Raw genomic sequence first — 23,191 nt, forward strand, 5'->3', positions numbered from 1 at the left:
TTTTGGATTTTGTGCATTTACATCACTCACTATTGAATTCATGTTTTGTACTTCATCACCACAATTCCAAAATCTATATAGCCTTTACCACTATGGGCTAAAAGCCTAAAAGACCTTGTAAAGCACCATTATTGTTTGGCCTTCCAGACCTTGGGAAAGATCATTAGTGATTCTTTGCCAATGTATGGCTCTTCTCTTCGCTTGGGCCATAACACGGGGTGATCGTTATTTAGCAATAATGACCACTTCCTCGGTATATGACAGTTTTATTGTGGTGATCCATTTGTAAAAATACATTTCATCCTGTCTTTGCCATAAAAATCCTTGGCACCTCTATCATTTGTGAAATGCAGTATCCCAGATTTCAAGCGAGTCTTTTTTAAAGAATGTAAGGGGACATTTGTATGGCTATTTGGGTGCAGTGTGTCACGCAAACAGAAAATTTGCTTGTACAGCAACAGAAGGACCATGTACCCACAGGTAATCAACTGGGGAATTCCTATTGGAATAAGTAACTACTTAGCTACGCCATGTGTTCATTTTCCTGTTCTGTTGATGATCAAAACACAGAATCATGTTTTTTTCTATGCAGTCGGAAATGCAAGGATATAATACGAGTTGTGTATAATAAAAACACAAAAACAAGGCAAAATGAGTTGACAAAATTAATAATTTCCAAACATGCCTCTAACTACACTTTAAGATTATATTCTACAGCCTTAGTCAAGCCACATGTGTTTAACATTTAGTGATTTATAACAGCGATGGCACTTCCTGGTTGGTCCTACTTTTTAATACTTACAAGTACAATGGCAACTAAATAAACTCTTCAATATTACTTGTGCATATACAGAAGAAAGCAGGACCATTGACGAAGAAAGGAATAGCAACGTAAGGTAACAGAAAACAAATAATAAAGGAATATCCCGTACCTGCTAGGCTAGTTGATATGTTGACCTCTGCATACTGCTTTGAAAAAGCACTGAAGTCTGACACTCCGTTGACGGCTTCCACCCGAATTGTGTAGTTGACGTGTGGGAGCAAATTCACCATGGTCACGGTCCGGTCGACCAATCCAATCTGCTGGGGCACAAAGCCGACACTACTTCCGCACGATTCACATTGCCGCAAGGAAATCGAGCATCGGTCACACAAGACGTTATAACTAATATCACCCCTTCCGCCCACGTCAGCCGGGGAACTCCATTCCAGTATCAGAGTGGACTGTTTCATGCTGTAGAGGAGATTTCTGGGAGCAGAAGGTGGACCTGCGAAGAATTAACGTTCTGAATGAACTTGCAAAATTGCATACATTTACAAGTATGCATGTTCTTCCAGTTTTATTAGGTCCAGGGTGTGTAATACATTCAACCAGTTACATAAACCACATCTGTATATTGTACTATGATAATTATTACTAATGTTACATTGATGACTTGTTAAATTCTTGTCAGCAACATTTTCCTCGATGACCTGTACAGCCCTCTGTTTCTCCAGAGGTATGTTTAATAATAATATGAATGCTCATAATAATATTAATAATAATAATAAGCAGAACATGTTTAGATTAGTGATATTACCCCTTGTTTGCATTACAATAAATTTAGAGGGAGGAGCAGAGTTTGCAGTTGACTAATCATGGTGATTCCATGATCCAGTCTGTGGTTGACTAGTCTTGCTGATTCCATTATCGAGTCTGTAGTTGACTTGTCATGGTGATTCCGTGATTGAGTCTGCGGTTAACTAGTCATGGAGATTCCATGATTGAGTCTGAGGTTGACTAGTCACAGTGATTCTGTGATCAAGTCTGCAGTTGACTAGTCATGGTGATTCCGTGATCGAGTCTGCGGTTGACTAGTCATGGTGATTCCATGATTGAGTCTGAGGTTGACTAGTCACAGTGATTCCGTGATCGAGTCTGAGGTTGACTAGTCATGGTGATTCCGTGATCGAGTCTGCGGTTGACTAGTCATGGTGATTCCATGATCGAGTCTGAGGTTGACTAGTCATGGTGATTCCGTGGTCGAATCTGCGGTTGACTAGTCATGGTCATTCTGTGATCCAGTCTGCGGTTGACTAGTCATGGTGATTATATGATCCATTCTGCGGTTGACTAGTCATGGTGATTCCACGATCCAGTCTGCGGTTGACTGGTCATGGTGATTCCATGACCCAGTCTGCAGTTGAATAGTCATGATGATTCCATGATCGAGTCTGCGGTTGACTAGTCATGGTGATTCAATAATCAGGCCATGGTTATTGATTGCTCGAAGAGGTCAAAGCAAATCAACCAGCAGAGTGAATTCTGGCTAGGGGGCTGAAAGGCAGTCCATTAGCAGAATTTGGGGAATCCACTACTGACAATCGGGGGTTATCAAAGATGTGCCTCATTTTCTCTATCAGCAAAATCCAGGAGGACTTAATAAACAGGACTATTTTGTTAATGATAGGCGCTATATGAACTGAATTGTCTCTAGAACACCCAAGTGGGAAAAGGCCTACAGAGCAGAGAAATTATAGAATTTGAAATGAGACATTTGTTTTGCTAATGACTTTGATGAACTGCAATGCACTATGTGGTTTCGATCAATTGCGCACTGCTGCGTATACAAGCAATACTTTATGGCACCTTCTTAGGGATATATTGCAGCAAGTATCCACCACTTATGTGGGTAACACCCTCTGGGGCTGTGAGAGGGGTTAAAAAAACTCTGTCCCTCCTTATTAGCAGGGCATACCGGACATTGGTCCGTGGGCCTGTGAGTGAGTTGCCATCCCCCATGACTGTGAACTCTTGTGTCACTGGTATGGAAGGGAAGTGCATCAGCATGTGGTTACTGCATGCACATGCCACCAAGCATGAGACCTGGGGCCAGATTACAGAAACATTGCACCGGTGCAAGTGCAAAATTGCACGGTATTAGCACTAGGGCAAAGATTGCCCTATTTTTTAAAACACTGGGACATATTAGAAAATGATTGCACCATGATAAGTGGTATATAAGGGAAGATACATCACGCAAATACACAGAACCACCGGCTAGCCCTTCCTCCTGTTTTTTAACACTCTATTATCTATAAATGTCTCAACGAGTCAATCAATATCTCGCTCTTTTTGATACTCCAAATCTTTCAGTACAAAGTATGTTTTGAGAACATATCTTTCTTAGTTAAAATACACATACATTTTTATTACAAATTCATACACCATTTTTAAAAACACATCACATAATATATATCTCATTTTAAAGTGCAAAAAATGCAACAGTGAAAAAAATGTTAAAGTGCCAATTGATTTGAGCAAAAATGCTAAATATAATAGAATGTTGAGCCACTTTTCAATCATTGATATCAGGGAGCGAGCGAAGCTGCGGGCAATAGATACTTTTATATAAAGGTTCACTTAATGTTAATGTAGTTCCAGTGATCGAAAAAGAGGAGGAAGAAACACATATTTTAATCCTCGAAGAGATTGATTCCTTTACTTTACCTTATTATTTTGTTTAGTGCTGAAGACAGGCCCGCAGGCATAATAGCACTCACATGACAAACAGCAAAAGACATAACCCTCAAAAAAGACATCAGAGGGGGAAAGGACTATAAGGAGAATCATTAGACCAGGACTGTCTTTAATCCGTGTTTAAATTTAGCAAACGAGTGTCAGGCCCAATTATGGCGCGTGCAATTGTGGGTCAGTTATCACGGGTCAGAAAAGGGCTTAGCTGAACAAGCAGTTTCAGATAGTAGGAGGTGGAGGACAAAAGGCTACTCACATGCACTTTCATGCTAAGTTCTTGATCAAGAAGGTTTTGACCTTGGGATGTGTGTCTGTGGCACAGCCCACTATCTGAAATACCCAGAAGTCAGGACTCTGCGTTCCCAGCCATGCACCTGTGCCATCTATCATAAGCTCTGTTTTAGAATCATTCAGAGCTAGTCCATTGTCCACCATCCAAGGGTGTACACTGCAATGATAGTTTCAGTGCCCCCTATGTAATCACTGGATGGAGGAATAAGACACTGAGTATCATCAGTATAAGTTGTGTAAATTACACCCTTGGCATTCAATACATCAAAGAGAGACTTGGTAAAAATGTTATACAATGTGGGGGATAGACAGGAGGCCTGAGTGCCTCCTCAGGTCACCCCAAAATCACCTGTCTTGGCATCATCATAGAAGACTCTTGCTACCTGACCTGTTAAAATCGATCTGGCCCAGCCGGCTGCTTCTGGCGAAAAGGAGGCAGAGTGTACAAGCCTAGAAACCACCATAGCATGAACGATCAGATCAAAAGCTGCAAAAACATCTACAAGTATTAGGTGTGATGTACCGCTCTTCTCAAGAACTTCCATCATATTGGCCTTAAGATCGAGTAAGGCAGATTCTGTAATATGCACCCTTCGAAGTCCAGACGTCCTCTTGCACAGGATGCTGCATTTAGCCAGGAAGACTGTGCAGGCTGCCCGATCCAGGCTTTTAAGCAAGCACGGGACATTGGCAATGGGCCTATAGGTTGACAGGACACTAGAGTCAAGAGATGTTTTTTTTTTGTAGTGGTGAAATACAGGCCCGCTTGATGCATGGTGGCACAACGCATTCCCTAAAGGAAGTATTCACACATTTTGCGATCAGAGAGAGAAGTTGAGCAGCACAGGCCTTGACAACTACAGCAGGGCAAGCATCCCCCATTCAATAAGTAGGTTTCAACTGAAATATCAAGATGGACATCTCAGGTTCTGTGACCAAAGGAATATCATTTTGTGGCCCAGGATGTACAAGATTACCACCTGGCCTGCTCAATGCAACGTATTTGTTCACAGTATCATCCTGAGTTGTCTTGGTCTTATTAATCATAGCATCCTGAATGGAGGTACCCAAGCCTTTATCTTTATTTACCAAGGGGACCAACAAGGGAGGTCCTTCTAGCTCCTTAAGAATCCTAAGAGTTCCTTGGATTCTGACTTGACATTTTTAATCCTCTGGTCATAAGAGATTTTTTTGTCCCAATAATGGCCGATTTAGGGTCCTTTGCTGCACATGTGTATCTGAGCCTGCTTTCCTCCGAATTGGTATTTCCTTATAGCTCAAATGCTTTACGCTTGGCCACTTTAAGTGATTGAATTTCGGCTGAATACCAACCTTTGGTATTCATATTCTTAACACATCGAGTTTTTAAAGGTGCCACTATATTGACAGCATTAAGATGCATGTGTGGATATGCTTCTGCCAACTCAGAGGCTGAAACACAGTTAGCTAAGTTATTTAGTGTAACCTCAACACGAGGGGCCATCGATATCGACGGGATCTTGCAAGTGTTTCTTGAAGTGATGTCATCCTCTCCAGTTTGGCTTTTCGATCCAGTGAGATATAGAGAAGATTATAATGAATCAGCATGTGGTTAGACCAGGGACATGGGATCACCTCTAGATTGTTAATGATGACATTGTGACTTGCAACCCAGTCCAGGGTTCTACCCAAGACGAGTTGCTGTAGTAACAGGATGAGAAAATCCCAGATTAGATAGAATAGACTCAACGGTAGCTGCCACAGAGTCAGAACTATCTTTTAATCTGAAATTAAGATCGGCCGGAACAACAACATTGGATAGTGGCTAAAGCAGAGGCATCGGCATATCACAAAATAGGAGGGCGAAGTCTGACCTAGTTGTCAGCAGCCGATATATAAGAATAATGTCAATGGCAGTGTTTGGATTGGATAACGATTTAGCATACAAAATATCACAGCCAGTTGGACCTTCAATATCCACTTTATGAATCTCTAGAGAGGCTAGATAAATTAAAGCAACACCTTCACCTCGGCCTGAGGTACGGTCAGCTCTAAGAATTTCATAGCCTGGAGGTACAGCCGGAGAAAGAGCCGAACCAGCAGCGGTATGCTACCAGGTCTCTGTTACTGCACAGATTTCAATATGCTTGGAGAACAGGTAGTCGGCAATCCCTGTGGCATGCTTGATTAGAGAACGAGAATTGATCAGCAGGCAATTAAGAGTCCTGGTAGGGCCCAGAGCATCCAGGCAAACATCCGCCACGTTGGATGGTGTAGATAGGGCGTTCTTTGGAGTATGCACATCTCTGAGGCTGTTTTCATATAACTCATAGCCCTAAATATATCAGTATTAGTATTGTTAGGAGGCACAGGTTCTGCGGCAGCAGAGATGTTCAGTGGCTGAGACGGAGACTGTGAAGGTAAGTAATCAGCAGTCTGATTTAAGGCTTCCTGGCCATCTTCCGAGACAAGGGGGTACATGATTAGCCTGTGAAGTCAAAACAATGATGGTAGGGGACATTTTAGCATTTGCAGTCTAATAGGAGGTAGCCTGACATAGAACACGACCGGCGAGCTATTAGCAACAGCCCGGTACTGTGGTACAGTGAAATCAATGGCAATTGTACAAATATGGGGTGAAGAAGCACCCGTACCGGCCGCAAAAGATACCTGCCCCTTAATGGGATGCGAAGAAGAAGGAGCATCCAGATGCTTAGCTAATATACTTTTCAAAGGTGGCTGAGTCGTAGCCACCGTAGTAGTAACTCTAGCATAAGAGTTAATTAAAGAAGACATTGAGGTGCTTGCATTTGTGGATTCATTACACAATGGTTCAAGGGACATGGCACAATATCGTTCTAGGATAGCGGCCGGCCTACTAGGTCTAATGCCTTGAGCTGTGCCCAGAAAAGGCATGCTATGTTTTGAAGGTGGATTAGTAGCAGATATAAAGCAATAACACAGAACCAACAACAACCCAGAGTAAGGAGGTGGAACTTTCTAGATGCTGACTACGTCGAGTCCTGCGCCCCATGGCGACCCGAATGCGAACCGGCGCAAACCGGCTACAACGCTCCTGAAAGTGAATAAAATAGTGCTACTAATGCTGGGAATTGAAGTTCCTATAAAAAGTGGAACTACAGAAATATGACAATAAGATGGCAAAAAAGCTTCCTGGAGCACACAAGTACTGCCCTTCATTAAAAAGACACACAGATGTTTGCAAAAACCTCAAACGTGTTGGAAAGCACAATCCCTCCAAGAACTAACTGGTGACTCAAAAGCACCAGTGGTCATGCACTCGACTATTACAAGCAATTGTTTTAAGCTTATCAAAAAGTGTAAGGCTGGTGTCCCTGATGATTTAAGAACAGATTTGTTTAAGTGGTTCCCTAAATTGTGGGAATAAAGGTTCAGGGTTGCCCCTGGACCGTCCGTGTGCTCTCGTTTATCCCTAATCACTTATCGAATCAAGGTTCATAACCAGTATTCATTATTTAAATGCAGTTATACAACTCCTTAATTTATCCTCATGAATCATGTTCTGTGTTCCCTAAATTGTGGGCCCATTTGCAAGAACATGTCTTCAATTCAGTCGTCCAGACATCTATTTGACTCACTTCTTGGAAGCTGAGCGTGATCTTCATCCTACTTAAAAAAGGCTCCCTAAACTCCCCACACTGCAATCGCCCAATTTCGGTAAAGTTTATGAGCTGCTTGTTGTTTAGACTGGATGGTGTAGCTGGCCCTCAATAATATTATGCCAGGTTACAGACTGAAGGAAATGCCGACCCTGAATAATACTATGCCAGGTTACAGACTGGAGGAGTGGCCGGCCCTCAATAACATTATGCCAGGTTACAGACTGAAGGAATGGCCTACACTGAATAATATCATGTCAGGTTACAGACTGGAGGAGGTGCCGACCCTCAATAATATTATGACAGGTTAAAGACTGGAGGAATGGCCGACCCTCAATAATATTATGCCAGGTTACAGACTGGAGGAGTGGCCAGCCCTCAATAACATTATGCCAGGTTACAGACTGGAGGAAATGCCGACCCTGAATAATATTATGCCAGGTTACAGACTGGAGGAGTGGGCGGCCCTCAATAACATTATGCCAGGTTACAGACTGAAGAAATGGCCTACACTGAATAATATCATGTCAGGTTACAGACTGGAGGAGGTGCCGACCCTCAATAATATTATGCCAGGTTACAGACTGGAGGAATGGCCGACCCTCAATAATATTATGCCAGGATACAGACTGGAGGAGTGGCCGGCCCTCAATAACATTATGCCAGGTTACAGACTGTAGGAATGGCCGACCCTGAATAATATTATGGCAGGTTACAGACTGGAGGAGTGGCCGACCCTCAATAATATTATGCCAGGTTACAGACTGGATGAATGGCCAACCCTCAATAATATTATGCCAGGTTACAGACTGGAGGAGCTGCCGACCCTCAATAACACAATAACATTATGCCAGGTTACAGACTGAAGGAAATGCCGACCCTGAATAATATTATGCCAGGTTACAGACTGGACGAGTGGCCGGCCCTCAATAACATTATGCCAGGTTACAGACTGAAGGAATGGCCTACACTGAATAATATCATGTCAGGTTACAGACTGGAGGAGGGGCCGACCCTCAATAATATTATGCCAGGTTACAGACTGGAGGAATGGCCGACCCTCAATAATATTATGCCAGGATACAGACTGGAGGAGTGGCCGGCCCTCAATAACATTATGCCAGGTTACAGACTGTAGGAATGGCCGACCCTGAATAATATTATGGCAGGTTACAGACTGGAGGAGTGGCCGACCCTCAATAATATTATGCCAGGTTACAAACTGGAGGAATGGCCGACCCTCAATAATATTTTGCCAGGTTACAGACTGGAGGAGCGGCCGACCCTCAATAACACAATAACATTATGCCAGGTTACAGACTGAAGGAAATGCCGACCCTGAATAATATTATGCCAGGTTACAGACTGGAGGAGTGGCCGACCCTCAATAACATTATGCCCGGTTACAGACTGGAGCAATGGCCGACCCTGAATAATATTATGCCAGGTTACAGACTGGAGGAGGGGCCGACCCTCAATAATATTATACCAGGTTACAGACTGGAGGAATGGCCGACCCTCAATAATATTATGCCAGGTTACAGACTGGAGGAGTGGCCAGCCCTCAATAACATTATGCCAGGTTACAGACTGAAGGAAATGCCGACCCTGAATAATATTATGCCAGGTTACAGACTGGAGGAGTGGCCGGCCCTCAATAACATTATGCCAGGTTACAGACTGAAGGAATGGCCAACACTGAATAATATTATGCCAGGTTACAGTCTGGAGGAGTGGGCGACCCTCAATAACATTATGCCCGGTTACAGACTGGAGCAATGGCCGACCCTCAATAATATTATGCCAGGTTACAGACTGGAGGAGTGGCCAGCCCTCAATAACACAGGTTACAGACTGGAGGAATGGCCGACCCAGAATAATATTATGCCAGGTTACAGACTGGAGGAGTGGCCGACACTCAATAACATTATGCCCGGTTACAGACTGGAGGAATGGCAGACCCTCAATAATATTATGCCAGGTTACCGACTGGAGGAATGGCCGATCCTCAATAATATTATGCCACGTTACAGACTGGAGGAGTTGGCAACCCTCAATGATATTATGCCACGTTACCAGGCAGGCTCTAGGGAAGGATTCAGCATAGTAGACCACTGTTTTTGTTGAACTTCATTATTGAGAAAAACACTCGCGCAGAAGTGGACGCACATAAATGACCTCTTTAGAATTAGCTGGGGCCTGTTATTCCCTTCATCAGATTATTTTATAGAGAAAATTCAACAGGATTGGGATCCTGCGGGGTCCGTTACATCTGATTTAACTGATGTATACAAAAACACTACTAGCAGTTTGCTGTTATAGGAAAAATAATCATACTCGATGATTTTTTAGCAAATAAGGGGGATGACAAAGCTATCCATTTGCCCCATTATTATTTATTCTTTTTCTCTCTGATTTCAATCACTATGAACATTTAGCTAGAGTCAATTTGCCTCTTGTACACAGTGAATTTTAATGGAACCATGCTATATGCTGACGACACAGCTCTGAACGACCTAACACCAGATGGCCTACAGCAAAGTGAACTTTATGCATATACATTATTATTATAATTATAATTATTCTTTTATAATGCACTTAATACTGGGGACCAGTTTCTAAGCGGCGAGCCTGGGATTCTAACCTGTGTTACTATGTATTGTCTTGCTTCCAAGACAAACGCGTTTCCCCTGAGCTCTCCTCTCGGCTCAACAATACATTGTTGAGTGACCATAGCCTGGAGATGAATTTAGCTAAAGCAAAGATTGTGGAATGTATTCCCTTCTCCCTGTCCATAGTGGCCATTTTTTTTGTTTACTTTTTTACTCAATTTTCTTCAGTGGCCGCCATGGAAAGGGAGAAGGGACTCCATGTGGTCCCTCTCCCTTTCAATAGTGGCCATGTTCTTTGTTTACTATGGCTACCTCAGAAAGAGAAAACGGACTAAGTTTTTTTTTTTTCGGCTGCGAAACGCAATGCGTCTTGCAGCCGAAAGAAAAAAAAATGGAGTACCCTGGTCTAATGGGCCGGGGTACTAATGGCAATATGCCCTGCGACTGCGGGCCATTACTGCATAAAGTAATGCCCCAGGGGCCTTCGTTAGGTGATGGAACTCTCACCCAGCACCTCATGTGATGCTTTAGGACTTGTAGTATAAACTGGAAGTATATTGGTACAAGCCAGCATAGATTAATAGAGCAGGTCTTGAAATCTCAACTTGGTTTTAATAAGAACCCAAATGCATTGCTCTCTAGAAGAGATTCAATCATTGCCGGCCATTGACCCGTTTTGTCGGGACTCTGAAGGCAGTTCACCTTTAAAATGGTGGAGGTTTGTCTGCACCTCTGCATTTAATAAACGTACACCTAGTCAGGAAAGGCTAATGCTTAGCTGCAAGGCTATATATGTGGAATAGCGGGCGTACGATACTGCGCATTACCAGTTTATGCTCTCTGGAGTATTAGTCTGCAAAGCATTTTGATTCAGATTGTGGAGGTAACACAGTGTTCTAGAGTTTTTTTTTTTTTTTTTTAAAGATTTGTTTGAACGTGCTCCCCCTAAGGCTCAAATGAAATGGTTGGGCCTGGTTAAGAAATGTTCCTATGGGGTTGGTTTTGATGATGACCTTCTTAGTTTGTTTTAATGATTTGTAAGAATTTTACTAACTTCTGGAGTTAATGGCTTAAGCCACATTTCCTCATAAATAATATGAGTTGTTGTATGGGTGCTATGTCGCTTTTTAATGAATTTTTACGATATACATTTCACCTACGATGATTACGAATTTATTAAACCTACTTTTAAATGATGTTTAAGAGTTATATGATGTGTTCTGCTTATACTCACATGCTGGTTTTTGTGTTGTATTAGACTGTATTCATCTTAGTGTTAATGGAGTTCTGCTAAAAGAACTACTATATCTTATATCACATGTAAAGACGTATCTTCTTGCATTCTTTCCCATTGGAGAATATGTAGTAGGAAGCACATTTATATTTGCAAGTACTCCTGAAATTCAGAGATTGGGAATATTGACCACTTCTCTGGCCAAAATTACTTTCAGTTCTTTAAAATAAAATGCAATTTTTACAAAATTATAAATAAACAACTAGAACATAATATGCTGAGACTTCTTGAGGGGTCATTCAAATTGATACTTTGATGATTCTCAGATTAGTCAAGATTCTGAGGAGCCTTACATCTTCATCAAAATCAAGCATTAAAACACGTATTATGAGCTGACAATGCAAGAAACCAGCGATCAAAATGTCTCTTAAAGTTCACCCAGATGCAAAAGAAAATTCATCTTATCTAGTAATTTTAAACAGTTTTAAGTCCTAGAATAGCATGTTCTTTTTTAAAGGTTTTCTTATCGCTTTTGAAGACTGCAACTGATATGAACCTCAGCACATAGAAATATGTTTTTTTTTTAATTCTCTTTATTGGTTTTACAAGTTTTACAAGATGTTAAACTTTCCGCCCCACCCCCATGCTTAACCTTATCGACCTATGATTGCTACAGTTGCCATTAATCAATGGAAATGAGATCCCATTATTCAAGCACGAGTTTGGAGCATCCTACATGCTGGACATACCAGTGGTTTATCTCCACTCCCTTCCCACACACTTGTCCTCAACTTCCCCAGTTCCCACTTACATTTGCAGTAGTGGCCCCATTGCGCCGTGCCGTGCCTGACTACTTGCCCCCATGGAAATGGAAGAGGGGTTCTGCATGGTCCCTGATCTACATTTATATAGCAACTATGTCAGGTGAGGATATATTTCTCAGAAAGAATGGGTCGCACACCGTTCTGTAAAATACAGTTCTCTCTCACCTTGCGGGTTTGCCTTAGGGTGATACTAGCAATAACAATCCATGAACTTGGTGCTCACAACTCTCTTTACTTAAGTTATTAACTTGCCACCTGGTTCATATGGCAGAACGTGTGTTTAATGCGATAATAACCTCCCATCAAAAATGGTCATCACATATTTCAGGTTGTACATGTGTGTATGATACTGGTTTTAGTTAATTTACAGCACTGTGGGAATTTCGGGGGACAAAACTCTTGACATTGGGCCTCATTCCGAGTACGGCGGTAGGGGGTTAACGGCACCGGCAAGGATGCCGGTGCCGGTAACCCCCCTACTGCTGCATTCCGAGGTCACTTAGCAGCTCCTAGGGAGCCGCTAAGGGACCAAGGAGCTAATAACGGGCCCGCTATTTGCAGGCCCGTTATTAGCTCCTTCCCCATTCCCATTGAGCCCTATGGGGGCTCGGATGGGAAAGGGGAATGGCATTTGGAATGGGGATTAACGGGTCCGCATAGGTCAGAATGTCCTGGTAAGTCCCCATTCCGACACCACAGACCCGGACACGTTTTGGAGGCAGCCATGGTGCTATTAGCACCATGGCTGCCTCCAAACTCGTAATGACCCCCATTGTCGCCTATTAACACAAAAAACAGAACTCATTCGACTTTAAAGAGATTTAAGGCACATCACTGTCAACTTACGAGTGCAAGATGTCGATGGGGAGTCCAGCGGAGACCTGTAGTAGTTCCTCATGCAGACACAGAGTATGGACGCTTCTTGCTGTGTGTAGCTGTGTTCAGGGCAAGGAGAGCAGAGGGGGAGGCGAGTGGACATTTTATAAAACCCAGGAGGGCAAGCTGGAAAGAAGGAGACAGACTTTATCAGATCATATCCGCTTTCATTCTTTAGATCATTCATGATTCCCAGGTCATATTAGCTCTGCACATGCTTTATGGCACTAATTCACTGTTTACTTCTCCAGGGAGTAATCCTGTCTTTGGCACATAATGACCCTGCAAATGCCCCCGCAGATAACACATTGGGCCACATCACGAGTTGGGCTGTAGCCCTTAAATGCGGTGGTAACGGTATTACCGCCGCAATTAAGGGCTGGCACTATCACGAGTTGGGTGCTAAATGGGCTATTTTACCTCCAGCCTTTCTCTGGAGGTCAAAATATCCTGTTTTTGGCTGTATTACCGCCAGCTGTATTAGCCCGCATAATTAGTGCTGAAAATGCCCCATTGAATCCAATGGACCCAATGAGGAATGGGAATTTACTGTTAACACCTGTTAACACCCAACCCGTGATCCGGCGGTAATACAGCCGGACCGATCGGTGCTATGGCTATTACAGTCGGGCTTTATTACAACCGAGATACAGCCCAACTCGTGATGAGGCCCATTGACACTTTCTTGGAAATCTAGACATTGAGAAACAGTTTTGCATGTCCCATTACCTGTGCACTTGATCACATTTTCCAGAAGCCAAAGAAACATGCCCAACACAAAAATAAGCTACACAATGTTGTCATTGCAATGCATATTGATATAGTCTGTTTAATTCTGAGGTTACATCTTGTTTAAGTATATCATTAAGTGATGAGCTAGTGAGCTAGCAAGCGAGTGAGTGAGTGAGTGAGCTAGTGAGCTAGCAAGCGAGTGAGTGAGTGAGGACTTGTATAGCGCATATTACCTCTGTTGGTGCAGACCTTACTCACAACGGATGCAAATGCATGACGTAAAAGTGATGAAAATAATTCTGAATAGATGCATTGTCTCAGGCCTCCTCAACATCGGATTGGGGGAGGTTTTAGAGATTAACAGGAACAGGGCCATCGAATTACAGCTGCCAGCACAGAAAGGCACCTGTCCCTTAGAGCTTTGCCCTGGATTAGACAAGAATGTGTGCCAGAAGGAATTGATCATGGCTTAGAGGTAGACATTTGGGGGGTAGTTTTGTTTGATTTTGCTGCATAGCTATCTAGATCCAGTTGCCATTTTTGAAATGAGGAATGATATTTTAAAACGTGTAATGCTTTCAACCATTAACTAGCAGATTGAGCTTCTACCCTATGTTATCAGATTTCTTGAAGCTACAGGCGAGGTGCACCTCTTCATTGTGCACCCTTTGTAGTTTGGTGTGTAAGAGAGTTAGATAGGAATGCATATAGTGTACTGACCTAGTCCAACCAGCCTTTAAGCCTGCTTTATGTGCTCTGAGGTGATAAGGGTGGGTGTGATTCACCTGAGTTTTGCATTCTGATTAGTGCATCAAGGGATATCTCTCGATCAAAGCAAACATTACTGATACTTTCTCTGCTCCCCCTGCTCCTGCGGCTGACTCACTCTGACACAGCCCTCTCTAACCTGCATCTTGGTATCTCCAACACACTGGACATCCTTGCCCGTGTATTGAGAATCTACCGGAAGCCTACCTCCAAGTGCTACTATTGTTATGATTCCTACCTCACCACCCTGAAATGCAAGTGCAGGGTGACTGAGAGGAAGCAGAGGGATTTGAGCACATCCTCTGACAAACTGGCCTGCTGCCGGCTCCAAAACAATACAGACTCTCTGTCTTTTCCAAGCAGAGAGTCGACATCCACGCATGTGTCTCTGCGGCCTCTAACAACATGGACAAACTCTTTAAAATCTGCCAGGAGCTGGGCAATTCTGCTGCAGTCTCCGCCTCTCCTGTTCTCTCCCAGACTCTCTGTACAGCTCTGGCTGCTCCCTTCACCACTAAAACTCAGGACATCCTGTCCTTGCTCTCCTCTTCCTCTCCTTCTACCTCTCCTGGCCCCCTTCCAGCTGCCTCTCCTTCTCCTCCTCCTTTCTCCTCTTTCTCCCTGACAACACCTGACAAGTATCCTAGACAAGCCAGATCTAAGAAAGTGTCACCCAAACAGATGTTTCCCTGCTCCTCTAGAACCATCAAGGACCACATTGCTTCCCTCGCTCCAGCTTTGTCCGATATCTGCACTCACTCTTTTGCCACTGGATCTTTCCTCTCTCTCTTTAAGCACTCCCTTGTGCACTGCCTCCTTAAAAAGCCTTCTGCTGATCCTACCTGTCCGGCAAACTATCACCCGATGTCTATCAATCCTTTCTTGGGCAAACTCCTAAAAAAGCTGGCCATCTCTCATCTTATTCTCCTTATTGAATCTGTTGGCTGTCTTCGTGACCATGAGACTGCCTTCAGAGCAGCCAGAGGCACAGAAACTGCTCTCCTGAACACCTGTGAAGATCTGCACTCTAATCTTGACTCCAGCCTGCCTTCTTTCCTCATCCTCCTTAGCCTTTCTTCTGCCTTTAACACAGTCAATCACGTCACCCTGATCAATTGACTCTGTTGAAACCTGGGCATCAAGGATCAGGCCTTGGAGTGGCTGACCTCCTTCCTCTCGGATCGGCCCTCCCAGGTCCAACTTGGGTCCTTTCTCTCCATCAACTCTCTCTCCATGTGTGGTGTCCCCAAAGGCTCTAACCTCTCCCCCTGGCTCTTTAATTTCTACTTCGACCCCTTTGGCCCATCTGATCTCTACTTTCTCCTGTAACTTTCAGTGTTAAGAGGATGACACCCAGGTCACTTTCAGGCTCCTCTAACCCTCCTCATCTCTCTCGCTCATTCCTGACTGTCTATCCGCGATTCAGGATTGATGTGCCGCCAACGTTCTCTGCCTTAATGCCAGTAAGATGGAAATCCTTCTCATTGAGACCCATGCTCCCGCTATCCCTCTCTCTTAGGCTGCCCTCATTGGGCCCTCCTCCTTTGCCTGCCTGTGAGGCAAAAAAGACCTTGGTGTCCTCTTCGACTCCACTCTCTCCTTCTCTCCTCACAACTCTCTCCTTCTCTCCTCACATCTCTGACCTTGCTAAGAAAGCCCACTACCAGCTGCATCTCTTCAGAGGTATTCTTCCTTTTCTCACTTTCCCCCAGAAGCTCACTTTCTCCAGAGCCCTGGTTCACTCTGGGCTGGACTACTGCAATAGCCTCTTTCCCAATTTGCCTTCCTCTACTCTCTGCCATCTGTAACTAATCCAGAACAGTACAGCATGACTTATCCTTGACCTCAAGCCTAGGAACTATATCTCTCCAGCACTGAAATGTCTCTGCTGGCTCCTCGTGGCTGCAAGAATCAAGTTCAAGAGCCTCTGCATCGTACACATGGCTTTCTGGGGACGGGGCCCGTACTACACCCAACTCTCTCTTCCAAAATAACTTCCTGCTCGATCCCTTCGCTCAACTACCTCCAACTCTCTGAGGGTCAGATGCTTAGCTAGGTAGAGAGTGGGGGGTAGATCTCTCTCGTCAGCAGGTGCCTCCCCCCCAAATGGCCTCCCTGCCCCTTCTGCCACCTGAAGTTCCGAAAGCATCTCAATACCTTCCTATTCTCCTCTGCTTGCTCTCTCTCCCTCCCTTGCTTACCTAGCGGTCTGCTGCACCGACTGGTTGCCTGGCTACTCTCTGAGCATAATGGGTACCAGGCTCCTCCATAATCAATCTCCCCGCGTTGCCTCTGGGCCACTGTGAACTTAGGGGTTGTAACTGTAACCTTTACAGTCCCCTGCCTCCTTGCACATACCCAGAGCCACGCTGCCCTGGATGCAATTACTCAGAGCATCCCTCTCCCCGGCACGTCCCCCTCCACTTGGGGTCTGTAGCCCTTACACGAGCTGACTGTCACAAAGCCTAGTAAGATTGTTTGTATTGTCCTGCCTCTGTCTTTCCTTCTTTGTCTTTTCCGCGCTTAGAAACACTTGTGCACAGGCGTGTTTTAAATGACTTATCATATCGTATCAGATCAATATTTTAGACTTTGATTGCTGTAGTGAGCGGTTTTTCAAGGAGAAAAAGGGAGAAATATTTATAGAAATGTGTAGTTATGGACGCAAAAGAGGATACATTCACTCTTAACTTCATTCATTTAAAGAAACAATCCCCTCTTGCATTCTTTTATCCTTAACAGGCAAGACTGGAGTTTCACCCAATTGGTGCAACTGCCCTGCTACGCTGACGTCAGTTTTGATTGTAATTCCATGTTTGAAGACCTCCTTCGCCTCCTTCTCCTCTGTACCCTATGCTTGCTGGGGGGGGGGGCACAAATATTCAAAGGGCTCTCCTGCTGCGACTGCTCAGTTACTGTTATGCTGACACGCATACTGATGTGCCACGGCTTCAGTTTAGAGGTGGCTGCCAGGGGCCAGATTATCAAAGATGTGCACTGCTTTAATAATGCAAAATCGTGCAAATAGATTTTTTTCACAATCCATTTTATTTATGTATTTATTTATTTATTTAGCATGTGTATGGCGCACATAGCCCAGAGGCATCTAGGTGCTTATTCTTGGGACAGTTGGTTAGTTGGTTACAGTAGTTGCTAGCAGTTTTGAGCGGTTACATACGTCACATTATTTGCTTGCACAGGTATTCGGTTACAGACGTTACATTATTTGCTTGCACAGGTATTCGGTTACAGACGTTACATTATTTGCTTGCAGAGGTATTAAGTTAGAGACCTCGCTTACATGGGTTGCAGTAGCATAAGTAACAGATGGTGGTTGCATTGATTACAGCATACATTCGGCTAATGTCTATATAAAAGTGCATTGGATTACCATGTTGAACACGGTACAGGCTTCTAAGTGTCTTGGGTAAAGATGCACGTTTTAAGGCCTTTGCGGGAGGACCAGAGGGAGGGGTCTGATCTCAGGGACAGCGGCATGGAATTCCATTGTTTGGCCGTGATCACAAGGCAGCTGCAACCCCCAGCTTTTTGCCGTCTGAATCCTCACTATCTAGCGATAGTGAGGATGCAGGAGTAGGCTGAGCGAATGGGTCTGTTTGATTGAGGTTTGGATATTTTGGAGATTGGGCTGTTGGCTCACCCTCCAACATTAAAAAACGTGGTCCCAATTATGCCTCCTTCATAATTGACACCAACAACATAACTGTGGCCAAAGTAGTCAAAACCCTTGGCTTCTACTTAGCTTCCACGCTTACCTTTGGCAAACAAGTAAACGCTATGGCCTCAGCCACCTCCTATACATGCAAGTTAATCAGAGCAGCCAAACCCTTCCTCTCCCCCAACAATTGCGTCACCCTGGCTAGAGCACTAATTCTGTCCTAATAAGACTATTGTAATGCTCTATATATAGGCAGCAATAATTACATTACTTCCAAAATTCAGACCCTTCAAAATAATGCACTAAGAGCTGCCCTTAGTCTTCCTAAAAATGCCCATATATCAGACCTTAGGAGATCCGTCAACTGGCTCTCCACTAAAGACAAAATACTCCTCAAAACTGCATCTCTGACACACAAATGCCTCAACCACGCAGCCCCCCAAAACCTAATAGACAGATTCACCAGACAAACAGCCGCACGCCCCCTAAGAAAAGCCAACTCCAACCTCCTGCTAGTACCTAGATTTAGGCTCACTTAATCTGGTGGGAGTAGCTTCCCTGTCAAAGCAGCTCAACAATGGAACACCCTTCCCCCTGCCTTAAGGGAAGATCTCCCCTACTCACAATTTAGATCCAACTTCATTCATTGGCTAAAGGAACATGACGTCTGACCTTACCTCACTATCCTCGCAAGGACCCACTGTATATATGTTCTGCCGTTTTTGCTTCGCCGCACTCTGATACACTTGTGTATGAGCACGATATAAATAAAATATCATATCATAGCATATCAACCAATTCTGTGGTTTTGGCTTTGATTTGACTCTCATATTTCTCATCTTTCTCAATCTTGTTTTCTTGAGTCGTCGCTTCTTAGGAAGCTTAACCTGTTCATTTCTGCCTCTGACTTTTAAACTGCCGCCCGGGCATTGGCATTGCTTCGATCCTGCAAGGGCGGTGGTAATGCTGTCTCGATGAGGCCTACTTGCAGCTTCTTTGGCTCTGAGAGAGGCAGTGTTACACTCGTTGATCTCCTATGTTCAGAGGTCTGAGCACATTACTCCTAGCTTAATTTCCCTTCACTGACTTCCTAGTCACTTCCACACCTTATTCAAGATCTGCTGCATTAAGTACGAGGGGTGGTCCTGGGGTCTCCCCCCATCTTGCTGAAAATTGACCATTTCTGATGGTTTAAGATTAACCATGCTTGTTTACCTTCTTTGCCTTTATATTGTTCGTTTCAGACACTCTAGACTTTCTAACCAAGCTTCTTCAGCTGGCAGGCCTTGTACTTGGAATAACGCCCCCCCCACACCCCGCGATTCACCGTCTCCCATCTCTTCAAAAATTCAGAAAGGCTCTCAGGACTCATTTTATCATCAGTTACTGCACCCTTGATCTTAATCTGTGTTCCTGTGCTGTCACAGCTTTGTCTTAATTTTGTGTAATTTTGTATATGCTTGATAAATGAATTCACTGTTTTATCACACATGATTTTGTACAATATTATGCGGTTGGACAGAGGCGTTTCTAGGGGGGGACTGAGGGGTGGGGGCTATAGCCCCGGATCTTTTGGTTGTAGCCCCAGATAGAAGCTCAGGGCCTACAACTAAAGGGCTAGCTAGCCCCGAGTCCTGACAGTCCTGATGTTAGCTTAGCCACAGATTTTTTCCAGACCAAGCTCAGCAGCCCGTGTCCGGCAGGCCAGGCTGCAATGTATTTGTTTTCTTTTTTTGTACTTTTATTCATAGCATGCAAAGCCCATGGGTATCCAGCAGCTCGTTACACAGTACTGAAGAAGACTTGTAGAGGAGGGGAAGGGGAGAAAGAAGAAAGAAGGTCAACGTCAGTTGAAGAGGTGCGTCTTGAGATGCTTTCTGAAGACTTGATATGAGGGTTCATTTCGCATGTGGGGCGGGAGTGCGTTCTAGAGTGCCGGTGCCCGGACAGGGAAACTAGCCGCTCCCACGCCCCTCCCAATCTTGTGTGGTTGAACCTGGGTGTGACGAGCGAGGCGGTGTCTGTAAATGGATCTTGTGGGCAAATACTTTAAACATGTTTTTAAAAGTGCTCTGGCTGTGAGAAATCCAGGAACCAAATGGCTGTGACATTTAGGAACATGGAGATAGAGTGCAAAGGGGGTTGAGAGCGGTCTGGTTGCAAAAGGCTGAAACTGCGGAATGCAACCTTTTGTTCTGGATTCCGCATTTTCGGTGTTTTGTAAATGACATAGACCCAGAAAAACACGTAGGCGCTCAATGTCATTAGGGTCAGGGGGAAGCACGTGATGTTCTATGATCCTACAGTTACCAGTGAAGAACTGTAGGGAATCAAAGGTCCAGCTGAGGTCAGTGTCCCTACAGGAGACCTACCAACGACGGACTTTGAAATTAACTAATGGAGCACACCAGCAGAAAAAAAAAACATGCTTCTTAAGATATTGGTCTGTTGTGGTCATGCACATTTTGCAGGGCATTTGCGCCACACAAAAAAAGAGGTTATCAAGCTACTTTAAAGAGGTTCATCCTCACATCAGTAGTGAGTTGTAGTTAGCAGTGATTAAGGTGCCCATGTGTTATCTGACACTTCTAATTAACTTTAAAGGTAGCCTTTTATTTATTGAAATATAACATTGGTTTTATTGACTCCTAAAAGGACAATGGTTGTTGCGACAAACCATGATTGTGTTGTGTATTTCCATGGAAACTTGGTATGAGTGTTTTCATTCCATGTGACCACTTGCCCTATAGCCAGATATCAGCAGGGTACGACCAATGTTAAAAAGCACTGAAACTCTTCCATCAACCAAAGAAACAAATCTTCGCTATAGTATCCTTGGAACAATGGTTCAGAGATGTCTTTATGGGAGGGCAAACGGGGAACTTGCCACAGGCCCCAACTTTGGAGCAGGGGGGCCACAAGGCTGACTGAGCTAAAGAGGTCAGTTCCCATTGTTCACCAAACATAAATAGCTCGACAGAATATGTGATAGCGTACTGCTTAGCCTGTAAACCTATTGGCTGACTATTGTTGATAAGTGCATTCTGCTCTGTTCAATTCATCCTGTAATGCTTTCTGTGTTCACTGTGTCATACACATTTTGTGCGTTCACTACAGTGCAACTCCTGTGGCATTCTCACCGTTCTTTAGGGATGTCCTTGATCATGTGCAATAGCCAAAGATGAAATGCATATTGATCAGCTTGAGTGCAGCAATGGTTCAGACCATAGCTCAGTGTGTTAAGCACTAATTGCAGATATGTGTGTTTATATGCAAGATTACAATGCCACATTCCTTTCCTATGTTTATAGTTGACATAGCTGCGTGTATATGTACTGTGTTTTGCAGCACAAAAGGTGCTATTATCAGCAACGTACCTGCACCAGATGATATGTGAAATAATGTAGGATCCTCAGGCTCACAAACAGGTTCCAGTAAAATTCCTTTATTACAGCTTCAGTCAGTTACATGAAGATCTTATAGAGATAAGCACTGGCTCCCATCACCCAGGCAGGGGCTCTCCAACTGCCTGCCTCTAGAACCTTATTATCAGCACACATTCTCTCACTGGCACATAAACATTCTCTCCGTCACACCCATAATTATCTCTTGCGTCACCAGCTTTGGCATTCATCCCAAGCACTATAGAACACATATCACTTCCTTTCCGATCTCACCACCTCACAACAAAGCACAACACAACAATATGATATGATTTGGCATTCATAAAGGGCCTATACACATGTGTTTCTAGGCACCACAAGACAAGGCAGGGAAGACATAGGGAGGACAAGACAAACTATCTTACTAGGCCTTGTGTCATTCAGATCGTGCAAGTGCGAAGGGAAGTGCAAGGGGAAGGAGAATGGGGAGTGCAAGGGAGAGGAAAATGGGGAGGTGCGAACAGGGCCGCATGGCTATGAGTAAGTGTAGCCAGGGCAGCGCGGCTCTGGGTCAGTGCAGGAGGAAGGGTGCAGTAGGGTTACAGTTACAGCCTCTAAGTGCACAGAAGGCAATGAGGCAGTGCAAAGGAAGACTGGTCGTGGAGGAGTCTGGTGCCCAGTGAGACTCTATGAGGGACGTCTACCAGTTGGTGCAGCAGACAGGTAAGTTAGCAAGGGAGCGAGAGAGAGAAGACAGAGGAGAAAAGGAGATACTTGAGCTGCTTCTGGAACTTAAGGTGGTCTGGCTAGGGTCTACCGTTCTTATCTAATAATATTAATGAAATATTGATATGAAGCAGTGACTAACTGATCTAGTCACTAGAATTAGAGTATTTATCTGAAGTATTTGTTGGTTTATCACGCCTAATTGTTTTGCTAATTACTTGAAATCATTATATTTTAGTTTTAAGTGGTGATATATTTTGTCTTTTCACTGTCATAGTCAATGTTTTTATTAATTTATATTGGCTGAGTGAGCATGGTGCTGTTGCATGAGTGAATTATGGATGGGTTTTTTGAGTTGATTGTAGTTCTTTTCTAGATTTGATGCACAATTTCATTTATGATTCGATTTATTTGATGTAGTTTTGTTGATGTGTTAGTTTTCTATCTTTTTTCATTGATTTACATGCCATTTGTTAGAATGAATTCTACAATCCAAGGCTGGATTTTTTATGAATTTTTATGAACTAATAAATGTTTCATAACAATTGTTCATCGAATGTGAATTGAATATTTTCACCTCCTGTTTTTGATGCAGAGCATGCCCTTTTTTTAATATAATAGTGATTTTGAGGAAAATAGCTCTGTTGCTTTGTCTTTCACCAAACAGAAGCATACTTCACTCCGGCCCCTTTGTTCCCTTATATATAACGTTGCTGTCCACGTATGACCAGAGTGTATATATACCTGGGATCCCTGTTCCTTTTTTTTCAAGGCTGAGAGGGGCAGGGAGGCTGTTCCAGAGGGAGGCACCTGCAGAGGAGAGGGATCTACCCCCCCACTCTCTGCCAGGAGAAGTGTCTGACCCTCAGAGTGTTGTAGGTAGCTGAGAAAAGGGCTCTGGAAGGAACGTATTGCAGAAGAGAGAGTTG

The 23,191-nt window shown here is 43.9% G+C and overlaps 1 protein-coding gene across 1 annotated transcript in view; it reads right to left on the minus strand.

Annotated features, from left to right (window-relative positions):
• EPHA10 (EPH receptor A10) overlaps nt 1-23,191 on the minus strand; it is a 1,411,836-nt gene that overhangs the window by 897,133 nt on the left and 491,512 nt on the right. The window contains exons 4-5 of the mRNA XM_069622653.1: nt 12,945-13,100; nt 933-1,268 (exon numbers count right to left, since the gene is read on the minus strand). Of these exons, the coding sequence (XP_069478754.1) occupies nt 933-1,268; nt 12,945-13,100 (492 nt within the window). The remainder of the gene's footprint in view (nt 1-932; nt 1,269-12,944; nt 13,101-23,191) is intronic.

The sequence above is a fragment of the Ambystoma mexicanum genome, chromosome 11 (assembly GCF_040938575.1).
Source record: "Ambystoma mexicanum isolate Mex_15411 chromosome 11, UKY_AmexF1_1, whole genome shotgun sequence".
In the NCBI taxonomy this organism is placed as follows: Eukaryota; Metazoa; Chordata; class Amphibia; order Caudata; family Ambystomatidae; genus Ambystoma; species Ambystoma mexicanum.